The sequence below is a fragment of the Desmodus rotundus genome, chromosome 7 (genome assembly GCF_022682495.2).
Source record: "Desmodus rotundus isolate HL8 chromosome 7, HLdesRot8A.1, whole genome shotgun sequence".
NCBI lineage: Eukaryota > Metazoa > Chordata > Mammalia > Chiroptera > Phyllostomidae > Desmodus > Desmodus rotundus.
Window position 1 is genome coordinate 107,081,145 of NC_071393.1, and position 25,055 is coordinate 107,106,199.

The following is a 25,055-nucleotide window of genomic DNA, read 5'->3' on the forward strand; positions in this document are numbered from 1 at the left end:
GTCACACCAGCCAGGGCCATTTGTGTCTTCTTTAATTTCTTTTTTCAGTGTTCTGTAGTTTTCTGAGTACAGATCTTTTACCTTCTTTAGGTCATTCTTAGATGCTTTTTTGTTGTTGTTGTTGTTCCTATAGCAAATGGGATTTTTTTCCTAATTTCTGTTTCTGATTATTTCATTGTTGGTCCTGCTGTCTTGCCACATTCACTTATGAGGTCGTGGTGGGGTCTACAGGGTTTTCTATGTACACTATCATGTCATCTACAAACAAGGACAGTTTTACTTCCTCCTTTCCAATTTTTAAAGATGAATAAACAGGTTTAGTGAACATCCAAGATCACCCAGTTGGAAAGTGTCAGAGCTGGGATTAAAACCTTCCTGTGATCCGCTTCTTGTTGGTATTCTTCCTGCTATGCACTTAGCTTTTAAATATTTGTTATAGTTAATTTTACATGTCAATCTGACTGAGCCACATGGTGCCAAGATAGTTGGCCAAATATTATTCTGGGTGTGTCTGGAAGGGTGTCTGTGCATGAAATTTGAATCAGTAGACTGAATAAAGCAGATTGCCCTCCCTAATGTGTCTGCGCCTTACCCAGTCAATTGAAGACCTGAAAAGAACAAAAAAGCTGAGTAAGGGGGAATGTTGCCTGCCTGTCTGCTTGAGCTAGAACACCAGACTTTTCCTGCCCTTTGGCTAGAAATTATACCACTGACTCTCCTTTCAGTCTCAGACCTTCAGTCAGGCTGAAACTACACAGCGGCCCTCTTGAGTCTCTCGCTTGCCAACTGCAGATGTTGAGGCTTCTCAGCCTCCATAATTATGTGAGCCAATTCCATATATATATAAATTTCTTTTTCCTGTGGGTTCTGTTTCTCTGGAGAATCCTGACTAGTGCACCATAGTACTAATTTTAAACTTAATTTTTTTCACTTATTATTGAAGCATTTGTTTTTTCCTAATAGTATGTTAGACACTAAGGGGACAGGCTAGAGAAGAATGAACTAAGCCTGTAGATTCCTTAAGGATGTTAGAAGAGGCACAGCTACATAAACCCACTTAGAATATGTAAGTAAGAAAATAATAGAAGGCAAACTCTGCATAACAGTTAAGAATACGGACGGAACAAAGGATATTACACCTAGGGCAACATATCAAATTCAGTGGTGCCAGGCTTGTTCAGGTGGCTCAATGCCTGAAAATTGAGGTGCTTTTTGTGGCAACCCATGAAATTTTAATGCATTTATTTTAATCAGGAATCATTTTCTCCAATGGAAAATATGACTAGATGATGTAAGCCATATAACAGTCACAGCTGTGAGTATGCATGTTTGCAGAAAAACAAGCTGAGGGAAGAAGCGTGATTAGCAATTTCTTTGTTAATATTCATTTGTCTTATTACCTGCTTGTTCTTGTCAGCATGTATGATAACAGGCACCTGAGGCATAGAAACCTTATGAGAAAATGGAACTTTTAGAAAATTTTACATTTATTTTCCTGATTTTTAGGGCATCACTGGGGGCTGCCATTCTAATGTATATAAGCCACCATTGAATACGACTTTTTGGGGGGGGGGAATATGACTTTTATTTTTGTTCTGAAAAGCTGTTACTTATCTAAGTGAGTATTTCAGTCTGTTTCTCTTCCATTGTCATGATACATTTGGATATATTTACTGTAGATTTGGTGCTGAGGAGACTTGAAACTGTCTTATAGTAATTCTCCCTCCAGCATGGCTGGGGTCGATTGCAAGATAAAACAAAACTTTGAAGACTGACTTGAGGATGATTTGCAGCATAGGATGGGACGACAAGCGAATGAACAGCTAGAAATTGAACAGCAACACCTGCTAATCACAAGATCTGTTCATTATCTATCTCAGACTTGGTTATACATCCTGGGCCCTGCATTTTAGTATCCATGGCAATGGGAATTTTTTTTTGTCTTCCTAATCAGAACATTTGTAAATTAAAATGTTGATTCACATTTGCTTGTAAGAATTCTTTGGAGTGATGGAGAACTGTTGGGGGCTGGGGGAAATAAGCAAGAAAAACCATGCTGGTTTTATGTTTTCTCTGCATGTGCAGAAATTTAATTATCAGGTCACCTCAGTTCTCAGCAGAGTAAATTACAGTCTTGGCCATTAATTTGTATGTAAATGCCACCATTGTAGGAAAACAACACAACACTTGGGTCCTATCAAGAAATTCCCTCGTAGGAGGCACTCAAATTAGAGAGCTGAGCTTGAAAGCCACAGGGATGTTGATAGTTTAGCACTTGATCTTGTCCAGGTCAGCCCTGTTGCAGTGATGAAACAGCTTAGAGTGATGGTCAAAGCCAACTGTTTAGAAAACATTTGTACTTGAGAGACTCCAAATAGTGAGAAATGAGGACCTAGTGAGTGTGATACAGGTCTGTTCAGAATATGCCCACAATCGGAGCTAACCACCCTACCCTTCAGTGTTGTCTTGGTGCCTCTTCTCATGTCTTGGATGAGTTGGGCCTGGTGGGGAAGAGAAAAAAGTGTTAAAGAAGCCAAAGTAGCCCTGGACATAGGGCTGATCCCTTAGGTGGTGAGTAACTAGTAATATAAAGTCCTGTCCAGAGATGCAAAGAAAATTTGGGGCTGATCCAGGCAAACACCTTTCTCCTGGTGATAAATACAGTGAACTGCGTATGGCAGAGGGAATTTCAGGCTGTCGCAGCATCATCTGTCTTTAGGATTAGCTAGGTTTGACTTTAGTTAGTGGCTGCTGGCTGTTGGGAATAGAGAGAGGTCAGACAAGAGGGAAATGAGGGTTGCATTCAAGTCTTATCTACAAACTCAGAATATAAGCCAGAAAGCCAGAAGAACTTCCCAGGTAGACACAGTGGGGATAAGAGAGATGCTTCATTCGGCAGGCACTCTGGCCCTCAGACATCTTTTCTAGGGCTAGAGCAAGAGGACAAGTTCTAGACCTCATTGGCTTGGAGGCTTCTCACCTGCACTGAAATGGCTCAAGGCTGGGGATATTTCAGTCAATAGGGGTGTCCCCATGCCTTGCAGCGGGGAGAGGGAAAGCTGCCGTGAGATACAGCTTTACTTCAACCACCTTGTAAAAGCTTTATTGAGGTACAATTGAAATACAACAATCTGCAGGTATATAAAGCGTGCAGTGTAGTGAGTCTGACGCACACATGTGAAGCCACCACCAGCATTAAGAAAGCGCACATTTGTGTCACTCCCAAATCTTCCTCATGCCTCTTGGTAATCCATTCCTCTTCCTCACCCTACCCCAGACAACCCCTGGTTTGCTTTCTATTATAGGGTATTATTTAAAATTTCCTAGAATATTATATAAATGGAATAATATGTTGGGTACTCTTTTTAATTTTTTTACCAGTGTACTCTTTTTTGACTTCCCTCCACCCCCACTCAGCTAATGCTTTTGGGATTCATCCACATTGTTGCAGGTATGAATAGTTCATTCCTCCTGACTGCTGACTAGTATTCCATTGGATCAATACATCACACGTGTTTATCCATTCACCTGTTACTGCTCTGGGTTATTTCCAGATCATGGCCATGACAAATATAAGCTTCTATGAACATTCGTGTAAAAGTCATTGTGTGGACATGTGCTTTTATTTACCCTTTGGGAAAATATTTAGCAGTGGAGTGGCTAGATTATATGGCCAAACGTGTGTTTGAACTGAAGTTGTTTTACCGTTTTACATTTCGACCAGGAATGTACAAGAGCTCCAGGTGCTTTACTTCTTGCCCTTGACACGGTCACTTTAAAATAACTTTACTCGTATATCATTTTGGTTTTAATTTGTATTACCCTGATGATCACTGATGATAAGCATCCTTTTATTTGTGTACAGGCCATTTGTACATATTAGTTTGTAAAGTGTTGGTTTGAAATTTTTTATTGGGTTTGTATTGTTATATATCACTGAGTTGTAAAAGGTTTTTTAATGCTCTGGCTACAAGTCTTTTATCTGACATACATGTGCAAATACTTTCTCTCGGTCTGCGGATTGCCTTTTCATTTCTTAATGATCTTTCAGCGTTTTACATTTTGATGAAGTCTAATTTCTTTGTGTTTTCTTTTATGGTTCATGCTTTCGTATATCTTAAGGTTGCAAGAATTTCTCCTCCGTTTTTCCCCCGGGAGCTTTATAGTTTGAAGTTTTATGGTTAGACCCCCACACACATGCAGACACACAGGTGAGATATGGGCTGATGCTCCACAGTAACATGCACTTCGCTTAAACATCATTTTTTTGGAAGGACTTTAATTTCTCCGCTGAATTGCTCTGGCACCTTTTAAAAAAACTTGGCCATACTTGTACGGGGCTATTTCTGGACTCTAATTCTATTCTATCGATTTGTTCTTCTTGCCAATAGCAAATTGTCTTGATTAGTGTGGCTATGTAATAAGTCTTAAAATCAGGGATGTTGGTATTGCTACTTTTTTCTTGTTTATAAATTATTTTGAATATTCTAAATCCTTCATTTTCCTTATACATTTTAGAGTCTACTTGTAAAATTCTGTAAAATGTCTGCTTTGGTTTGCACTAAATCAGTAGACTAATTTGGAGAGATTAACATGTTAATATTGAATGGTCTCTATTTTCTCTCCGGTCATTGCTTTAGTGTGGGAGTTCTGAATACTTCTTATAAATGTATTCTGACTACTAATGTATTTTGATGCTATTGTAAACATACTTTTTTAAACTTTTAGTTTCAACTTATTGTCTGAATATAAAAATACAAAATGATTTTTATACAATGACTTTACTGAGTTCACTAAGTAGTCTCATCATTGATGTTAGCTGTAGAGTTTTAGTAGGTTCCCTTTTTTTTCAGATTAATGCACATCCTTAGAGAGCTGAGATTCTTTTTTAGTTTTAACTGAAATTGATGTTAAATATTGGCAACAACTTTTCTATAACTGTTGAGATGATTATTTGGTTTTTCTTTTTAGTTGTTAACTTGATGAATTCCATCTATTGATTTTAGTACATTAAACCAATTTGCATTTCTAGGATAAACCTTATGTGGTTATAATGTATAATACATTTAATACATTACTGAAGTCCATTTCTTAATATTTCGCCAAGGATTTTTTGTGGCTATAACCACAGGTTATACTGGTGTGTGATTGTCTATGCTTGTGATATCTTTGTCAGATGTTTGCTGGTCCGTGTCAGGACTACCCTGGTCTTGTAAATAGGTTTAGAAATGTTTTCTCTACTTCCTATAAGAATGGTGTAGATATTGGCATTATATGACAATTATAGAACTCTGCCCCCCAAAACTGCAGAATACCTTTCCACGTCCACATTGCCACAATCACCTGTTTGCTGGGTCGTAATAGAAATTCATATGCTTACAAAAATTTTTGAAGTTGCTCTGTCAGCTACTGAGAAGGGGGTGTGTTAAAATCTTCGACTTTATTTTGAACGTGTCCATTTCTCCTGTACCATATTAGTTTTTTCATCGTGTGTTTTCAAGCCATGTTAACAGGTACATATACACGTAAGATTTTTGTGTCTTGATGAGTGGATTGCTCTATCAGTATTAAAATATTTTTTATTTTTAAAAAATTTTATTTTTCAATTACAGTTTACATACTTCTGTAGTACTTTCAGGGGGATGACATGGTGGTTGGACAATAATATACTTTACAAAGTGTTTCCCCTGATATTTTCAGTAACCACCTGACACCATACCCAGTTATTACAATATTTTTGACTCTATGCCCTATGCTGTACGTTTCATCTCCGTGACTACTTTGTTACTTCCAAATGGAACCCCGGTGCACTGTTGATGGGAATGCAGTTTGGTGCACTCACTGTGGGAAACAGTATGGAGGTTCCTCAAAAAATTAGAAATGGAACTGCCTTATGACCCAGCAATTCTACTTCTGGGTATATGTCCAAATAAACCTGAAACACTAATCTGAGAGAATATATGCTCCCTATGTTTGTTACAGCACTATTTAAAATAGCCGAAATATAGAGCGACTCAAGTCCCATCAATGGATGAGTGAGTAAAAAAGTGCTGGTATGTATAAACAATGGAGTATTACTTGGCCATAAAAATAATGAAATCTTATTATTTGTGACAACATGGATGAACATAGAAGATATTATGCTAACTGAAATATGCTTCTTTATCTCTGATAAAACACTTGTCTTGATTCTACTTTGATATTAATGTAACTGTATCAGCTTTCTTATGCTTGCAGTTTGCATAACGTATCTTTTTACACCCTTTTACTTTTAACCTATCTTGTATTTATATGTAAAATGTGTCTTTTACAGTCATCATATAGTTGGGTCTTGCATTTTTATTCAGTTTGATGATCTCTATTTTCAAATGGGGTATTTATTTCATTTGTATTTACTGTATGAATATTACTGGATTTACATATGTCATTTGGATGTTTGTTTTCTGTTTGTTGCATCTGATTTTTGATCTTCTGTTCTTCTATTGTTTTTAGCATTCAATTTTAACTTCTCTATTAAATTTTTAGCTACACCCATTTGTATTTTCTTTATTCAGTGGTTGCTCTAGAAAGTACATACACATCTGTAGTTTATACAGTCCATTCTGAGTTAATATTCTACCACTTTGCAACATTTACTCTTTGTATTATACCACTTGACAATGATTTTTATTTTGCAACAGTGTAAATCATTACCTCTTCTCTCTTTTGTGTTATTATCATATATTTTACTTCTCCACATTTAATCAACCCCACAATGTAATAATATATCCTTTCTTCAGTTGTTTTTAGAAAAGGTGAAAGGAGAAAACATCAAATTTTTTTGTATTTACCATATGTACGATCGCTATTATTGCTCTTTAGTCTTCCCCTTGGATCCGAGATTTACGTTGTTACCAGTTCTCTTTCACATGAAGAAATTCCTGTAATATTTTTTGAAGTGCTGGCCTAATAAATTTTCTATTCATTTATATAAAAATGTGTTTATTTTACATTCCTTTTTGAAGGCTATTTTCTCTAGATACAGAATTCAGTGTTAACACTTTTTTTATTTCAGCACTTAAACATGTAATTTCTGGCTCTCATTTTTCTGAGAGAAGTCCTTTTCATTTGCATTATTGTCCTTCCTTATATAATGTTCTTTTTTCTCTTCCCACTTTCAATTGTTCTACTTCATCTTTGATTTTCAGCTGGTTGACTCGGATGTGCTCAGCTATTGAACTTTTGAACTAGGATGCCAACATTTTTGAATTTGTATGTTAATTGTTTTCTTTCCACTAAGTTTGGGAGATGCTCAGATATTAGTTTGAAAATAATTTTCCATATTTTTGTTTTGATTTTTCCTTCTTGCACCCCAATTACACATACTGTGCACAGCTTGACATGCCATCGTTGTTCACAAATCTGTGTTCTTCAACTGGCTACTTTATATCGGCAGCTCTCAAAGTTCACTGCCATCTCCAATCTGCTATAAAACCAGTCCAGTATTTTTTTACTACGGAGATTTTGTTTTCAATTATATATTTATTTAGTTCTATTGTTTCTATGTTCTGCTGATATTGTCCTACTGTAGGCTTATTATGACCACTTTTCTCTTCGATCCCTTGAGCACATTTATAATGATGCTTTAAAGATTTTGTCTTCTGTACTTAACATCGAGTCACCTTGGGGTTAGTTGCAATGGACTGCTTCTTTTCTTGATGATTCACATTCACATTTTTCTCCTTTTTTTCATTTGTATTGTTTCTTTGTATGTCTAGTAATTTTTAGTTATATGCTGGACATGAGAGATGACGTGTTGTGAGGCATTGGGTTCTTTCATCTTCCTCTAAAGAATGTTACTTTTTGTTTTAGCCCACGATGAAATTACTCATTGGTTCCTTTGAGTTTGTGAAGTATCGGTTTTATACTTTGTTATAATGGCCTCATTTCACTTTTACTTTTAGTATTATTTCTAAGGTCGACCCTTCTAGAGTTTTAATGGAAAACCTGGTGTGTGGACCAAACCCTTCTAATTTGGCCAAATTCAAGCTCCTACCTCAATGTTGCCCAAGGTGGGGTACAGCCAAAATGTCTGCTCAAATTTTGAACTCTGAAGCTGTTACTTTTTCTGGGTTCCTTGTCTTCTCCTGCAAGCATTCACAGTTCAAGTTTCAGTCAAGTGTTTGAGATAAGGTCACATGAGGATTTTGGCATTCCCTCTCTGTGCTTCCCTCCTTTCTGAAGTTTATCCCTCTATCTCCAGCTGCTCTGGCTGTCCTGAGCTCTGGGTAACTCAATTCCATAGACTTCAGGCGTCTGCCCAAGGCCTGGGTGCCCTCTGCCTCACTGATGTACAAGCACTTTTAGCAGCAAAGCAGTGTAACCAGGTACCTTACCCAGAGAAGTTTCCTTCTCTCAAAAAATTGGATTTCCTCTAGCTTCTACCTGCTCTTGCTCATTCTCTGTACCTTCAAATAGTTGGTTAACATTTAATTTTTAAATGAATTTATCATTATTAATAGGTGAGTTCGAATCACTTACTCTGCTGTTATCACAACTGGAATCCTCACTATTGTAACTTAATTTTTCTCTTGCATAGTGATCTGTATGTTACTATTTTTTATAAAATATTTTCTGTTTGACTCACTCATATTTAACCATTACAAGTGCCACCTCTTTGTTTATATAAGAAATGCAGTTGTCAAAACATTTCATACAAGGTGTAGGGTGACAAAACTGGTACAGACAGGAGAGCCAGATGCTAACCAATCCTTCCTCTGCCACCAACTAGCTACTTGACTATAAATAAGTCTCTTAAGTAGTCTCATTCTTAGGTTCTCTTCTATACAATGAGGGAGGTGGGTTATTATCAAAAATATTCAAACTTTTAAAAAGTGTCAGGATTTCCATTTTTTCTATTTGCCAAAAGAATCTTACAAAAATATAAGCCACATTAAAGTAAAATATTCCTCACTGTAGATGGCGCATAGCTCAGCCCGCTCAGTGCAGCCACCCATCTCCACTTGTACAGTGGCATTGAAGCTCCCCTGTGGAACTGAGACTCCCACAGAGCATTGTCTGGAAAAAATCAGAGCTGGGTGATTTACAAAAATTCTTTTCCTTTTCTGCCTGAGTCCGAGAATGGCTGGATGGTGCTCCAAGAAATGTGGCCATTTTCTTAGAATCTGAAATGGGCAACTGCCACCTTTGAATTCCCTTCTGCTTTTTCAACATTTTATTCATTTTTTAAAGACATTATTTTTAAAAAGGTTTTATTTATTTATTTTTAGAAAGAAAGGAAGGGAGGGAGAAGGAGAGGGAGAGAAACATCGATGTGGGAGAGATACATTGATTGGTTGCCTCTTGCATGCCCCCAAGGCATGTGCCCTGACTGGGAATCAAACTGGTGAACTTTGGGTTTGCAGGCTGTCACTCAATCCACTAAGCCACACCAGCCAGGGCACCACCGTTTTATTCTTATTTCTATCTATCCAGCCACCATGAGCAAATATTTGCTGTGAGTATTTGAGAAATACGGTACAGAAGGATTTCCTGCACTTGTAGCTAAAAGTAGCATTCTGGAACTGCACCGCCCTGCACACCCCGCCCCTGCCTGTCTCCACTCTCCGTCTATAGGCTGTGAGTAGTACTTCCCTCCACCTAATTGCTCTTGTGTGGGTGGGAAGGAATTAATAATCTTGGAGCTGTACTGATCATTTAGAACTTCTTTCTCCATCTGTAAATAGCAGCAGACGGGCTTGAGAAATAATCTCCTTTCATCACCAATTGGTGATTTTGTTGTCTTAAAGGAAACATCAAAATGCACAGGTGTTGGGCACCGCCCACATCTGGATGGCATCGCCAACTCTTACAGAGTGCTCCACCCCCAGACTTGGGAGAAAGAGTGGTGAGGTAAGGAAGGTCACATGACCCACATTATCAACTTAATCGTCCCCTGTCCAGTTCTTGTTTCTTCCACCCTTCTCCTGCGCCAACTCTGATGATGAGTTTTCAAGCGAGACATTGCAAGAACAGGCACATTCTTTCCTTCGCATGTAAACGTAGGCTTCATAAAAGGGTTTCCACACAGGGCGCTGCCATGATGGGACGTAATAATAATAATAATAATAGTCAACATATCATATGCCAGGCATGTGCTAAGTGCCTTTATATGGTTTATCTCATTTAGTCCTCTCAACAATTTTAAGAAGGAATATCAGCATAAGACCACTGATGTTCAGAAAGATTAAGGAACTCTAATAGGTCTCAAAATAGCAAATAGAAGATTCAAACTCAGGCAGTTTGACTCCAGGTTCCACATCCCTAACCACTCCAGCTTTAACTGATGTTACACTTGACAGGCAGTTTCTATGGCGCTGGGGACCCATCTTCCTCTCTTAAATGTGCAAGACGAAGATATTTCCTCTGCCCTTATCTGTTTAAAATAGAAACAAATCGTTAAAATTAGAGGGAGGGACAATCTGACTTCATTGGAGTAGGGACTGAATATTGATGGATCTATAAATAGCTCTCTCTGAGTGTCAAAGTCGTGAGACTTCTGGCCACACGAGAAGCCCACAGCAGCACCGAGATAGTGTGTAAAGAAGGGACGAGGCCGGGTGGCTGTGCGTCAGAAAGATTGCAGAGGAGTCTGATATGTAGATGGTACCTAAGATCTCTCTGAATTCTGTGATGGAGTGAAAAGAACAATTGCAACTTCAAGATGTATCCACACCCATGGTAATTGTGCACATTTTTCCTGTTATTTTAGCAAGGTAATTGGATGAAGAAAGGGTGAAGATCTTAATACAAATTCCCACTGTGCTGTTTCTCAGGCACTCAGCTTCAAAGGGGTTGAACTTGATATATGACACGGAGTTACAGGAAGTATAATCTTATCTCTGAAGTAAGTGCCACAACATAGATGAGACTTTGTGATTTTCAAATATTTAAGTTGAATGAAACCCAGATCAGTTATTTAGTTGTTGACATAGACTCATGACAAGGCGAGTAGCTGGGATCCTTCAAAAAGGTAAGAGTCAAGATTTGACTTTGAAAAAACAGCCCATTGGAGAGAGAGCTTGGACAAGACAGTAGCAAAGCCATTGACATGGAACGCGGAGACAATGCGGTATAACTGTGGGCAAACACTTTGCCTCTTGGGCCTTGCCTTCTCTTTGTGAAAGGGAGGGAATAAATAGATGCTTATGAAAATTCTTTCTTGCCCAACCTATGTGACGTGTGTCTTCTTAGCGATAAAACACGATTGTGTAGACTTTGGGATTTAAGAAGGTTTTTTCCTGGAGCAGCTGCTGGTCATTTTCATAACACTGACTTTTGAGCAAACAGCTTGGGTTTGAAAATTGGTTCCACTATTTATTAACTGTTATGATTGTGACAAATTACTAACTTCACTGGGCCTCACTTTCCCCATCCACACAATGGGGATAATAAAGTACTTATTTCATTAAGGGTTATTCTGAGGAGTAAATCGAGTAACGTATGTAGAGTTCTAGAAGAGTGTTTGGCATGTGATAAATGCTGTATATGGGATTGATTTTATCATTGTAGTAGTATCACCATTGACTTCTGTTCCTGTTCAGTGGTTTCAGGAGGGATGAAAGGTTTTGTGTTGTGGGCAGTGAATTCCCTGGGCCTTGGGCAGTAAGGCTTAGAATAGCGTGGCCGGTGTATTTGTAATCCCTTAAGGAGCAATAGCCGACTAGACCGCAGCTTGCTTACCTGCACTCACTCCCACACGGACCAACCGTTTGCCCCACTGCTCGTCCTCTCTCGAAGAAGGCAACCTCTGGCAGATTTCAAGGGGCAAGTGGCAGAGTTCCCTCTCAACTTACTCCGAAAAGTCAGCTACACACAGCTACAGTGTCCTGATGCAGTGGCGTCTGATGAAGGGCACAGTGGCTAAGAATATCGGTTCAATGTTTAAGTCTCAGCTTTGATACTTCGTTAACTTTTTTGCCAAAAAAATTCTTCAGCTTCTCTGTGCCCCTGTTTCCTATGTCTACAATGGGAATAGTAATAATCTTACTTCCTTGTCTTGCTATGATGATTAAATGGGATAATATGCACAAAGTCCCGAGAAAGGTGCCTGGCCTGGGGTATATGTTTAGTAAATGGGAAGTGTTATAATGACTATTGTGATTATTATATCAAGTGAGGAGAGTCTTACCCTGTGGGTGGTCAGCGACTCACTAGAAAGAAATCAAGGACCACATACTAGTAAATTAATGAATTCTAATTACTGATTTTATACATAGGGAAATATCTATGAGCTAACTCCCTTAATTTGAAATTGATGATTTATGATTAGTTAAATTTAAAAAAATGCTTGCCTAGCAATACAAGTAGAATGGAGTCTCAGAGTTGAAAAGAGCTCCAATTGAATGTCTAATTCAACTGTCCCTCCAGTGCATTTATCCCCCTGACTCCCTCCCAGATGCTTAGCTGGTTCTATATGCTAACAGTGGCAAGAATTTAATTTTACTCCAATATGTCTCTGGATGTCTCCTACATGTGATGGTTCACCTCATTCTAGAGTGTGATGCCCAGCATGTTGAGACCTGAGCAGACTGCTCATTGGGATGGTTATTTGTTGGGATGGTATTGGAGGATTAATGGGAAATCTAGTCTCTTCTGACACTTAGCTATTCAGGTCCTCCCATGGCACTGGTCACAGCCAATGGAAATGCGTGAGCCGACAATGATGGGCTCTCTGTTCTTGGATTAACTGCTCCAACAAAAGAGAGAAATAGATAAAATTTTAATGCCTGTGGGCAGGAAGTTTGGAGTCGGAGAATTTAGATCTAGAAAAGACCTGGGAAATGGTCCAGATGTTAGAAATGATCCACACGTGGAGAAGCAGGGCCAGAGAGGTTAAAGGACTTGGCTACTGGGGTTCAGCTAGTTCATGTGAACATGGAGAATAAGAATTATTTCCCCCACCTCTCTCTGGTTCTCCAGCACAGTGATTACAGACATGACCTCTAAAGACAGGCTGTCTTGATTCAAGTCTTGATTTTCCAGATTATTGGGAGAATATTAGGGTGGTCTTCAGCCCATGGTGGACTTCTCTCTTCCTCATTTTTCTTACTTGGAAAATGGAAACAATAGTAGAGATTTTGTGTGGATTAAATGAGATAATAGATATAAGGCTCTCAGGACCAGTCCTGGCACATAAAAAGTATCCCAAAAGTGTTTGTTATTATTACTAGTCTTCCAAAGAACCTCAAAAATATCAATTCTTAAATAAGCCAGAGAATAAATGTTTTGACCAGGCTGGTGTTTAAAGTATTTTCTCTCACTTAAAATATGGCCTTTTAATTTTTTCTTAACTTGTGATTCAGAAGTGATCTTCAGGACCCATCTGTGAATTAACAACCATATTCTTCCCCAGAAGAAAAGTCGTCGTGTGCCTTTTGGATAGAAGGAGGGAATAGTAAAAACCTAATTTCTCATTATTTATCATTTCGAATTCACACTCTGAAAATATTTACGGAGTAGTCTGCCGTGTTCCTGGCACAGAGATAGAGCTGGAGGGATGTAAAGTGGGCGGGCTGATGGGCCCTCTCGGTGCGCACGGTCAGGTGGAATGGTTGGCAGTTAAACAGGTAACTCTGTCACAGCACTGGAGGGAGCACGGCCAGGGCAGGATAGAGAGCTGTTCACAGCACGTGGAAGGAGCCATGAACATGACATAAGGGGCCACAGAAGGGCTTTCCAGAGGAAGTGATGTCTAGGCTGAGACCTGAATGGTGAGCTAGATTCTTGACGAGTCTGGATGGGGGCTGAAGAATATTCCAGACACAGGGAACTGTGTGTATGTGGGGGGCCTTCCAGGTTGGGGTAAAACACTGGGTATTCACCAATTTAGTCAACATTTAACAAGTGTTCATTAAGCACTTACTATGCAACAGGCATTTTGTGCAATGGGCATACATTGGTTAACAAAACAAGTGATGTTATTTTTATGGAAGTTTGGGGACAGAAGAAAGAGAGAAAGATGAGAAGTTCTATGAGGAGAATTGCGTAAAGTAGGACAATCAGGAGAGTGACAGCCGAGCTGACACCTGAATGGTAACAGGAGCCAGGGGGAGGCTTCCTGGCAGAAGGAAAAAGCAGTCCAAGAACTCAAAGGAGGGAATCATCTGGGCGTGTTAGAGAAACTGGAGGGGGACCAGCGTGCTGGGATGTGGGGAGTGCGGGGAAGTGGGACAAGCAATTCCAAGGGTACTCCGGCTGGGCTGTTGGTGTTGAGAAGGGCATCGGGATGTTTCCAGTGGAAACAAGATGACACACACACATGCAATATGGACACTTCTTTTCAAAACCAGGAAGCTTTTGGAAAATCTCAGTTGCAAATCTCAGTGGGCTCTGTGGGTTTTAATAGCTGAGATGAAGCAAAGAGCATGTGTTCTGTCATGGTTGACTAAGTCTGCACATGAGGCACGTGCACAGATAGCTGAGCTCTCCCCAGTGACGAGCACGAGTCAGCACCAGAAATCAGCAGGGCTGCCCCGCTCAACAAGGAGGCTCATTGTGTTGATTAGGGCTGTCCCAATGGCTTCTCCTGGGTTTTAGTCATGTATTTCCAATTGCCCTCATGAGCCGTCTCTTCCTGTTTTATCGATTTGGACACAAATTTGTGTTTCAGCCATGCTTTAAACTGTTTCTGTCCAGTTTGGCACTGCTTGATCCAAGCCAATCGCCCATGCTCTTCTGTTTCTCTGACTGCCTGTCTCTGTATTCCTGTGGGCCCTGCAGGACACTCATGGCTCTCGTTGCTCCCAGTTAACAGCTTTGGAGACGATGAAGAGCTGTGCACATCTTCTGACTCCGATGAGGAGGTGATCAAACAGTTTGAGATTTCTGTGTCCCGGTCCCAGAGTTTCCGTTCAAGAGCACCTGAGAAAGGCAAGCAGACAGGACTGGAGCAGAAACCAAAATTGCGCCGCCTGCTCTCTACCAGCAAAGAGGACAGCACGCGAGTGTCTGCCTGTGAAGGTATTCTTTGCATCAAAACTTCCTTTTTCTAGACCAGGGATGGCCAAGGGGAAGAATGTCTTTTCTTTCAGTCCTGTAACCTCTGCCCTTGCATCTGAGAGTCCACAAAGGGAGAGAAAATGGGGCAGGACCCAGAGGTTGGGGCAGAGAAAGGGATGCTCCAAATTTTGCAGGGGGCAGCCATCCTGCAGGGAACTGGGGGAGGGAATGGATCAGAAGTTCTGAGTCCTTGCTCCTGAGTTGTGGGACTCCTTCCTTCTTTATTGTTACTACTTTATATATATTGAACACTAGTGACCAGAATGGTATTTATCAAGCTTTGTAACATCTTGTTGCTTTCTGATAGGTACAAACATTTCACATACCTGTCCACTGACATTGAGATTCTGTGCCTTTCCCCCCATTTGCAATCAAGTCTATTTCCCACACAGCTATGTAACCCCAGAAGATTTTTGAAGCCTTTCTTTTACTAGTTTGTATTATTAAAAACAATAGGTATGTTTTATTTTCCAAACAAAAGCATGTATTATAATAATACTGAATAACCTCCCTCAGACAACATATGCCCTGCACCCTCTCCCTTATTCCCTGTAGTTTCGGAGCATCCCCACCTCCATTTCACATGAGACTTGCTGGGCAAGAGCAAGGTCTTATGCCATCCTCTAGCATCTTTATACTAAGTTTGCCCTCCACAAAGGCGAGGGGAGGACACTCCAGGTCAGGTAGCACAGCTAGTGATGAGGGGAAGGCCTTGGTAAGGGTCCTCCTCCTTCTGCACCACTTACAAAGAATAACCTGGAAAAAGAACACGCATTATTTCTTAGTGCTTTCCCTAGTGAAGGTCAGGAATCTCTTTGACTCTTTTATGCCCACAGCCTGGAGCGGGCACAGGGCACTGGGAAAGGGAAGGGTCTGTGAAATGTATTTGGTGAAAAGCTGAGAAAATGTCATGCCATCCACCTTAGCTACCTGGGCTAAATGACCTGGATTCTCTAATCTATTCTTTCGTTGCTTTGGGGATTGTGGTCAGTCAAACCAAGGGGGGCATAGTTGAGCTCTTCCATGGCTTTCTGAAACATAGCGGTAGAAAAAGAAAAGAGAAAAGGGAAAGTCCAAAATTGAGAGGAGATAACAGAAAGGCAACATGACTCGGTAAGTGATGAGGCGGGCAGAAAAAGAACATAGAAAAAAGAGGACAATTAACAAAAAGAACTCTTTTTTTTTTTTCAGTGGGAATATCATAATTTGCTATTTATCGTGTAATTTTACCTATTGACATGGGCAGCATAACATGTTGTTTGCTATTCTTTTTAGCCCCAGGTAAGCCAGGAAATAAGTGCCTTATGTAACCATAGCATAATGCTGGCCCTCTGTCGGTTCCTTACACCTTCTCCTGCTTTTCCCGCTGTCTCTCATGTTACATCACAGCATCCCTCTCTGTCCGTGGAGAGGGCAAATGTTGGCTAATGAAAGGTGATAGCAGTTGTTTCCCTAGGAGTAGCTTGTTTCGTTCTAAAGCTAATGGCCCTGTTTCCCAGAAGCCCGTGTCTAGTTTCTGGTTTCTACAACTGGCTGATGTTTGAAGAGCTCTGACAACTGCTCTAACCTTACAGTTCCTGAAATTAGCAGCACCTTTTGTCATAACCAGTGGTTCTGAAGTCTTTGACACATGGTGATAGAAAAGGTAAATTTTCCTCTACTGGAGAGAGGAAAAAGTCCACTACAGTGAATGAATTACCTGTAAATTTTGAAGAAAACCAGCAGGATCATAGGAATAAATAAATGCATGCTAAATTTTAGGTTATCAAATGTCATGGAAATGTTAAAGTAATTCATATTGCATGATAATCTTTCTGTGTCATTTCTTTTTGTTCATCTTTCAATCAGTGAATTTGTTTCAGCAATAAAGAATAATGAAGAGATTAAGTGTGTACCCCAGGAGGATCTTTTTTTGCCTGTTTTCTATTTTTTTCACTCTACTTTAAACATGATTTTCTAAGATCAAATTTGATTGTGGACAATTCTTACATTACAAACGCATAACAAGTCACATTTCCTGTCTGTTGTCTCCTCTCATAATGTTAGACTAGTGAAAGTAAAGGTCCAAATTCAAGTCAAATCTGAACCACAAATAAATTACTGGTAGCTTGTTTCATGATTCTTCATAAGAGAAACCCTTCATTCTAGATTGGTTAGGTTAATTTAGAATCAAGACAACGCTATCTTCATATTCCAGCCAAGTGTTCTCTTTTCTCGTGTGTCTGAGTTAGTGTTGTTTTGCATCGATTGTCACTGCGTTCCTGATGATGTCAAAGGGGTTTGGGCTACGTGATCTGGATCAGAGGCCGTGCATCAGATATTTAGGCAATGAAAGGTGGGCTGCAGAATAATAGTGCACTTCTTGAAGTTCCCCCAACCCCTGTTTTTGTGCCAAGCCTTAATTTTCCTTGTGAAATATTTAGTTTTTAGGATATTACAAAGAAGCTAGACATTACCTTCCTGGTCATTAAGAATAATAGCTCAATTATCTTCAGAATCTGTGCTCAGTTTTGTTGGGGAATGATGTATCAATCAGAATCGTATATATATCAGGGTGAGGCAAAAGTAGGTTTATAGTTGTTTGTATGGAAAATAATACAATAATTAGTAAAAATATAAGAACAAACTGTGTCTTATGTAGGAGAGAGAGTTGTGAGTACATAGAATTTACTTTGCACCTGTGGAGGCTGACCAGGCAACACAGTTCTGAAGTGCACAGCGATGGGTGTTGGGAAGGCTAGGCTTAAACTCTCAGGTATGAGCCAAAGCTGCAGAGCACGGGTGAAATTTCTTCTTTTCCAGGGTCCACTTAGTTCTCCTTTTAAGGCCTTTTAATGAACTGATTATGCAAGATAGTCTCCTTCACTTAACGTCAACTGCTTAAAGGCTTTAATCACATCAACAAAGTTCCTTTACGGCAACATCTGGATTAGTGTTCGATTGAATCATTGGGGCTTGTAGGTCAGCCACATAAAACTGACCATCAAAGATGGTCAGCAAAAGTGTTCGTGTTTGGGTTGTGGTGGGAGAGAGGAGTATGGGAATGTCAAAGAAAGTAATTGGTTACACCCCATCAAAGTAGGGTATGGACTGAACAAATTCAAGAATTTCCCTGCTAACATTAATATGGTTGATGTGATATAATTATGCCCTATAATTTCTATGAAGCCAGGATACATTTCTCTGACAACAGGCAATTACTTTTCTGTATGTGTTTAAGTTGACATGATCTTCTTTAATTTAAAGCACGGGAAGACTACTTTATGTAACGGTGAATCACCTCTTTCCTGCTCCTTGCAACTTGACTTGTACCCCAGATTTGCTTGTCTAATTCATCCTTGAATGTCTGTCAAGGAAAATGGTTTGTTATATTAATATAATTCTTATGTTTTTCAGTTATGAATAGCTTTTCAAGGCCTGATGTAGCTTTAGAAAATTCCCTTATTACTGATCTAGGTATTATCACCGTAGGAGCTGAAATCATGGGACAATTTTATGGGGGTAATTTCTTGGCCAAGTTAGATTTTGTGCTGCACTCCTGCTGGCTGCTGCACATGTTGATGGACAACCCACTGTTTAATAGGACACTTTAGTGTTCATGTGTGTGAGGAATGGATGTGCTAATTAGAGCCTTGGAAGAAAATTCTGCTTTATATTGTAGGGTGTTGCATATGGAATGTCCCTTGTTCTGTCATTTTCTGTGGTCTTTTTTAAAGTGTGTTTGCCAAATAACTGAAAGTGTGAATGTAAAAATGTTATAGTATCCTATGAAAGTGTTTCCAAGGGGGCTGAACTGAATTATTAAGAATAACAAGGCAGATAGGGGAACTTCTCATTGGCTTGCCACAGTTTTGCAAAATCCCAGATCAGGAGTCTGAAGTTGTGGGCTGAGGACCAAGTCTGCCTGAAAATGTGTTTATATGGTTTGCAAAGGTGATGATGTATTTTTATGTTTGCATGGTGTGTCCTACAGTGGCCAGTAAACCACTGTCACCACCAGTCCATGATGCTACATGCTCCGTTGCTTCAAGTGTTTGTTATCTGCTTAGCCTTTGAGGTTAGTTGAGGGTTTAGTGAAGTCCACTGGTGGGTAAAGACTATGTGGTAGATGTATGTGGCTTAGTGCTTTCAAGGAGGTTATGTTCTAGCTGAAACTTTAAGACCATGGAGACAATTGCTGCTATACAGTGTGTAAATAAGAGCTGAATTTACGATACATGTTTTGTCATCCACTCATTTATCCTGTCTATATCTCTAATGTTCTCTCATTCTAGGATGGGGGCTACTGAGGGAGCCTGAAGGCCACAGAGATAAGACATCCTTGGCTTCTTTTTGGGTGTGGGAGGCAAGTCAGGGGGAAAGAAACAACTTAGGAAGACACTGTCAGTTTTTACTTACTATCGGAGAGTAACCTGGACATCAAAAGAGAGGCAAGGGATGAACTGAGTAAGGAAATACTGAGAGAGGGGAAGGGAGGGAAAGGAAGAAGAGAAAAGAAGAGAAGAGGAGGAGGAGAAGGGCAAGGTCAGAGAAAAACACTGAATGTGAAGGAGTCAAGGAAGATTCAGTAGTTGTTGAGGCTTTGATGGATGGGAAGAAAAGGACAAGCAGGACGGCTTGAGAACTTCTGTGGACGGAGATACACAACTAGCATTTTCATGAGCCAGTCGGGCCACAGGTGACAGAGAGGTGGGAGGTAGTAGCAAATAAAGTTTGCTGGGTTGCGTGAGGCCAGTTTGGGCCATACAAGTAAGCAAGACTAATATTTATGGAAGGTCTGGTGCCTACCAGACAGATATTGTTCATATTTGATGTGTTTCTCTGACAGCTTTTATAGTCATTGTATAGATAAGGAAACAAAGGTTCAGATAGTTCAAACTGTTTAAGTTCTTAAACCCTGGTCATCTGGAACCAAGTCCGGTGTTCTTTGCATGAATCAAGTGGAGACATTTCTACCTGAGAGAACCACCGAAGCGTTTTGAGCAGAGGGTAGTATGCTGGGCGTGAAGAGGAGAGAAAGGATGGTAGAGTTAGGAGACCATGTGGCCTCTGCAGTTGGTTACTGCTCTTGCTTTCTACATCCATCCCCAAAGCGTTGTCTATGGTCATTAGCTCCAACAAAATGCTAATGTGTTCAATTTATTCTCCTGACATAAACACGCACCCTTCATACTCATATTATTAGAAAGTATTTAACCTTCTACCCCACATAATGAACTAATGGTCTTTTTGCTTCTATGGACCAAGTCTATCCATCAGATGATTGAAATGATGTTTCTGCAGGTGTTATTTTGTGGGTTTTGTTTTTGAGGCCTTGATTGGTATAGTTGCTGTTGCCCAATTTCTCTAGATAAAAAGCTATAAAATAATAATATATTTGAAATCATTTCCTTATTGTAAATTCAGATTTGGATGGACCCAGCCAACTGAATTATCCTGAGAATCTGTCTTATGGTGAAGAGGATCCCATCTCTGCCCCCTCACCATCCCCGTGTGAGGCTGGCGATGCCAGGCACCAGGGTGCACCTCCCCAGGAGACCAGTGTGGTGCGCAGCCTCCGTCGCCAGTCCACAGAGGGCAGCCTGGAGACGGAGACTGCTTTTAATAACCGGGGGCTTGAAGACTCCTATGCCACTGACAGCTCCTCTGTGTGGAGTCCAGAGGCAAGTTATTTGTTTTCCAGTCTTTTCTTGCCTCAGTGTTTTGTGCTCTGTCTAGTTCTTGCTCTCCACCCCTCCCCTATCCCTCAAGGAAAAATTCCTCCAAAAAAGAAAGCATTGCCTTGAAAAACAAAGACCTAAAGAGCATTTATTTAAATAAATTTTTGTTCGGATGACCAAGGTCTGACCCCTATGCGGACCAATAGAAGAGCCATAAATACATTTCTATCAACATGGAAAAACAGGAAGAAGAATGGTGGCAGGATGGGCCTAGAAACAATCTGGTTTCTTTTTTGCATAAAGGAGTTTTTTGTTCTTTAGGGAGACTGGTTTATTTCTCTTATGGTTTCTATTAACTGGAGTCTAGTTTTATTTACCCCAAATCTCCAGTTATTATGACTTGAATATGAGAATTATTTGAAGATTTAACTAAAACACAGTGGCCCTCCAAATGAAACTGTACAAGATATTATGCTGACGACCTCGCAGTATGTCTGTTAGCTTTGAATTGAATTGAAGATGTAAGAGATGGCATTAGTCTGGGATGGCGCTCTGGCCATTGACTTTGCTTTTTGAAATAAATCTGTGATAAAATATACTTCTTTTAAATTTATTTTTCAATTAAAACTTACTCCAGAATGTACCTAATTAATCAGAAATGTGACTGGAGATGATGATGCTAGAAACTACCATTTATTGAGCAATTACTATGTGCCAAGCACTGTGATAAGGATTTTACAAATATTATTTTATCTTACTGGCATGTATGGTTATTCCTTATTAGCTAGATCCCTCCTATAATGATTCTATAACATTAAGAGATATTAAATAATGGTGTCTAATACCTTCATTGAAATTAATTTTGATGTACTGTCATATAAGTTTATAAAACTCCAGTATAATTTGTGGGGATAGAGGAAGGAGAAGGGTTTTGTTAGTGTCAGTCTGACCAAGAAAATAAGTAGGATGACTCTATTATTAGGGCCTGGACTGCCATACACAGAAATGCGCATCAAAGAGAAGGGGAAAAATTACAGAAAATCGTGTTCCAAATCCTTACTGCTAATGCACTGGGGCACGTGGAGAGAGTGTAAGGAGGTGTGCATGTGTGCACGTGTGCCCGGGAGCTGGTCATCCTGCTAGGGACAGGAGATGGTAACTCAGACATGTGGTGTGTGGCTTGTTAAAATGGCCCTTCATATAGACACACCCAAAGCTATTAACCTTATAAGTTTTGTAAAAAAAATTGTGCTTCCCTGTCAGTTTACTGCTAAGAGTCATATCAAATCCCACACAGTAACATTTAACATTTAAAAATATTCCTTTTGGCTCTCTTACCAGAAAAACAAAACAGAACCGTTTACCTGCCTAGTGATACTCCATCTCCTTGATCACTGTACCATTAGCCTTGGAATTTGCCTGCCTTGTGGAGCTTTAATAGGAGACTTGGTGTCGAGGGCACTCAATGTTCTCAGACTCCAAAAATACTCAGACGTCTCTGTGTGCTCCATTCAACCTCCTATCTATTTTGAGACAAAAACTGTAATTTGTGCTCTTACAGTAGAACCTCAAATGCAGCTCGGAGGCAATTCCTGTAACTGCCTGCTTGGCAGGCTTAGCTCGCCTTTTAAGAATTGATTTATTTGCCTCTTCGCCGTGTTAAGAAGCCCGTCTTCCCCCGTGTGTCTGGCGTCGGGAACACATCGTGGGTCTCTTTACTTTGGGCTGCACAGATGACATCAACACTATCTCACTGAAACGGAAAGGCTTTCAGTTGGATAGAAAATCTTTAAACCTATATGGGTTTTGGACAATGTGGTACAAGTGTTCCCATCTTACAGAAAACCCTGGGCTATCAGAGCTGAAGGAACCATTTATTTTGACTCGGAAGGAAACTGGTCATGCTGTGTGACTCCCTGTTAGGTGGATGGATTGTCGTGTGCTGTTCTTCTCTGTTGGAAAAGGCCGTCGACTTTTTCCTGCAAACCCATGGCTGGGTGGGGAAGACAATGGGGAGGCGGCTGGTGGTGCTGAGCTCACAGGGAGGCAGGAGCCCCACTTTGCATCGCTGTTTCCACTGATTAACTGGTTGGCCTTGAGAAGTTAATTAAAATCTGCCAAATGGGGATAAAAATGAAGAGATTTTTACCTTGCAGGAAGGTCAGATGGATTACTGATATTAACAGTACCCACATGAGGAGCTCCTTTGGTTGCCTGGTGATAGGTAATGTGTGTTGAAATGATTAATTGCTCTGAAAATCCCAGCCTCCACAAATCTTCATTTCAGATCCTCCTAGGAAGGGGCCACAAACTCCCATTTTCATGGGCCACTGCTTGGATTGACCCCTTCCAGAGTGGGGTCTTTGCCTGGAGCTGTGTCTTATTTAGTTATTGCAGAGCCCCCCACCCTCCAGGACTTTACCACAAACCTGCAGGCGCAGTGAGCATGTATCTGAATAGAGACAGCCTGATGGATAAGTGGAGAGATAGTCATTAACGAGGATATTTTTACCTTGGCTTTGAAGTTGATTATAGAACTGGAAATTGTTAACACATATTAAGAGTGGGGGCCTAAAAGGGTGTGAAATTCAAAGTAGTACGTGTTTCTAACTCCCTTCTCCCGTCTCACTCCCTCTTTATCTCACACACTTACTACACATAGAAGTAACCATGGTGAGAGGTTTGGGGGAAAGAAGGGAGACATCGTGTTCAACATAAGGTTTTGGATTTTAAGCATTCATACTGGTAAATCCTAAATAGTCCTGGCTGGGCTTATGGTGTTGGGGGCAGGGAGTGAATTACTTAGCCTCTCTGAGCCTTAGTTCTTTCCCCCATAAAAAAGAGGATATTAAAATACCTACCTCATTAGGTTAATGTGAATATTTTAAAAGATAGTATTTCTTAGGTGCATTTCCCAAAAAGCATAGGAAGGAGTGAGGGACAAGGGAGTGAGTGAGCAGGGAAGAACTGAGTGGCATTATGAGTATGCTCAGTTGGCACCGCTAAGCGTGGCTCACAGCTTGATCTTGTGGGACTCGACTCTATGAAGCTTTATAAACTCATCTCAGGACATCTCTCTAAGGGGAGAAGAGTTTAGTGCATGAGGCATTAACTCCCCCCACACATTGGACTTTCTATGCATGAGAGCCAAGCAGGATTCTGTAACTTTCCAAGCTTTGACATCCACAGAGAGCCTTTGGTGGCAGCTGAGAGTCACATAGCATGGCAGGAGGTAAGACTTCATTGAGTTTCCCCAGGCCGGAGCCACTTAAAGCCTAGACAGGCTATGCCTGTAGGGGAAGGTGGAATAAGATGTAAGACCAGGAAGGTCTGAAGTGCGTAAAAGTGGGCTTTTGTAGTCTATGAAGGGTATAGTGTGGTACCTGGCATAAGGCAGGGTTTGGTATGTTATCTATTATTAGTATGCTCTGGCAAGCAATATAGAGATGATCAAGAGTAGGCTAAAATAGATGGGAGTTTTAACAGAAGACTGTGACTTGAGTTTTGAGTTGGCCTAACTCCTTGGAGACTTGCTTCTAATATTATATCTACACTAGTCAGTTGTATTCAAAAGTCTCTATAGCAACCACTTTTATCACTTGAAACTAAGTACCTCTGAATAGAAACACTCACACATGAATGCATGCATGCTCCGAGAAAAAAAGAAGCTTCCCTTATTTTGCAAAAAGCCTAAATTTTCTTGCTAGACTAATGTGAATTTTAAGAGAGAGGGCATTTAATAGATGTCTCCTATATGTCAAGTCCTTTAATTTTCGCAACAATCCTGTAAAGTAGGTACCCTCTCTGTTTTACTGTTGAGAAAAACAGAAAGTGGAAAGGATTAAGTAACTTGCCCAATATCTTTGCGGTAATAAGTGGTAGACCTGGGGTTTCTAAGGCTGTCTCACTCCAGAGAACCGTGCACTTTTACTTGAGCTCTGTTGGAAAGTTATGCTGATGCAGGTGCATTTTTGAGGTATTTTGTACACACACACACACACACACACACACACATATTTAAATAAGGTCTTTAAATTAGCAAAGTCTGGTGTTCCATCACCTAAATAAGAACTGATTCTGATTTACAATAAGAAATCAGAACAAAGGTTCGTTATGGCTAAGAGTCGTGACTTCAGAGGAAAAATCAGATTAGGTTGCCCTTATTTATAGTTTGTTGGAGGGTGGTTCATTACAGTAAATGCGGTTCAGCTCAGTTTTCTCAGTGAGGTCATCAGATCTGACTGGCTACAGGTGAACTGCTGTCTAAGGGTGATATTTCATAATGGGAGCCTGTTGGAGAATAGGCAGCTCCAGTCCACTGATGGGAATAGATATTTATAGAGTCTGTTCTGAGCC

At 40.2% G+C, this 25,055-nt stretch overlaps 1 protein-coding gene across 3 annotated transcripts in view; it reads left to right on the forward strand.

The window, feature by feature from the left end:
• Nucleotides 1-25,055, forward strand: part of SYT16 (synaptotagmin 16) — a 198,716-nt gene that overhangs the window by 156,382 nt on the left and 17,279 nt on the right. For 2 of the 3 annotated variants that reach the window (XM_045201690.2, XM_024568344.3), the window contains exons 3-4: nt 14,788-15,000; nt 20,446-20,702. In XM_045201690.2, coding sequence (XP_045057625.1) covers nt 14,788-15,000; nt 20,446-20,702 — 470 coding nt within the window. Of the gene's footprint in view, nt 1-14,760; nt 15,001-20,445; nt 20,703-25,055 lie in introns of all 3 variants that reach the window. The other variant, XM_053929170.1, reaches the window with a different exon arrangement.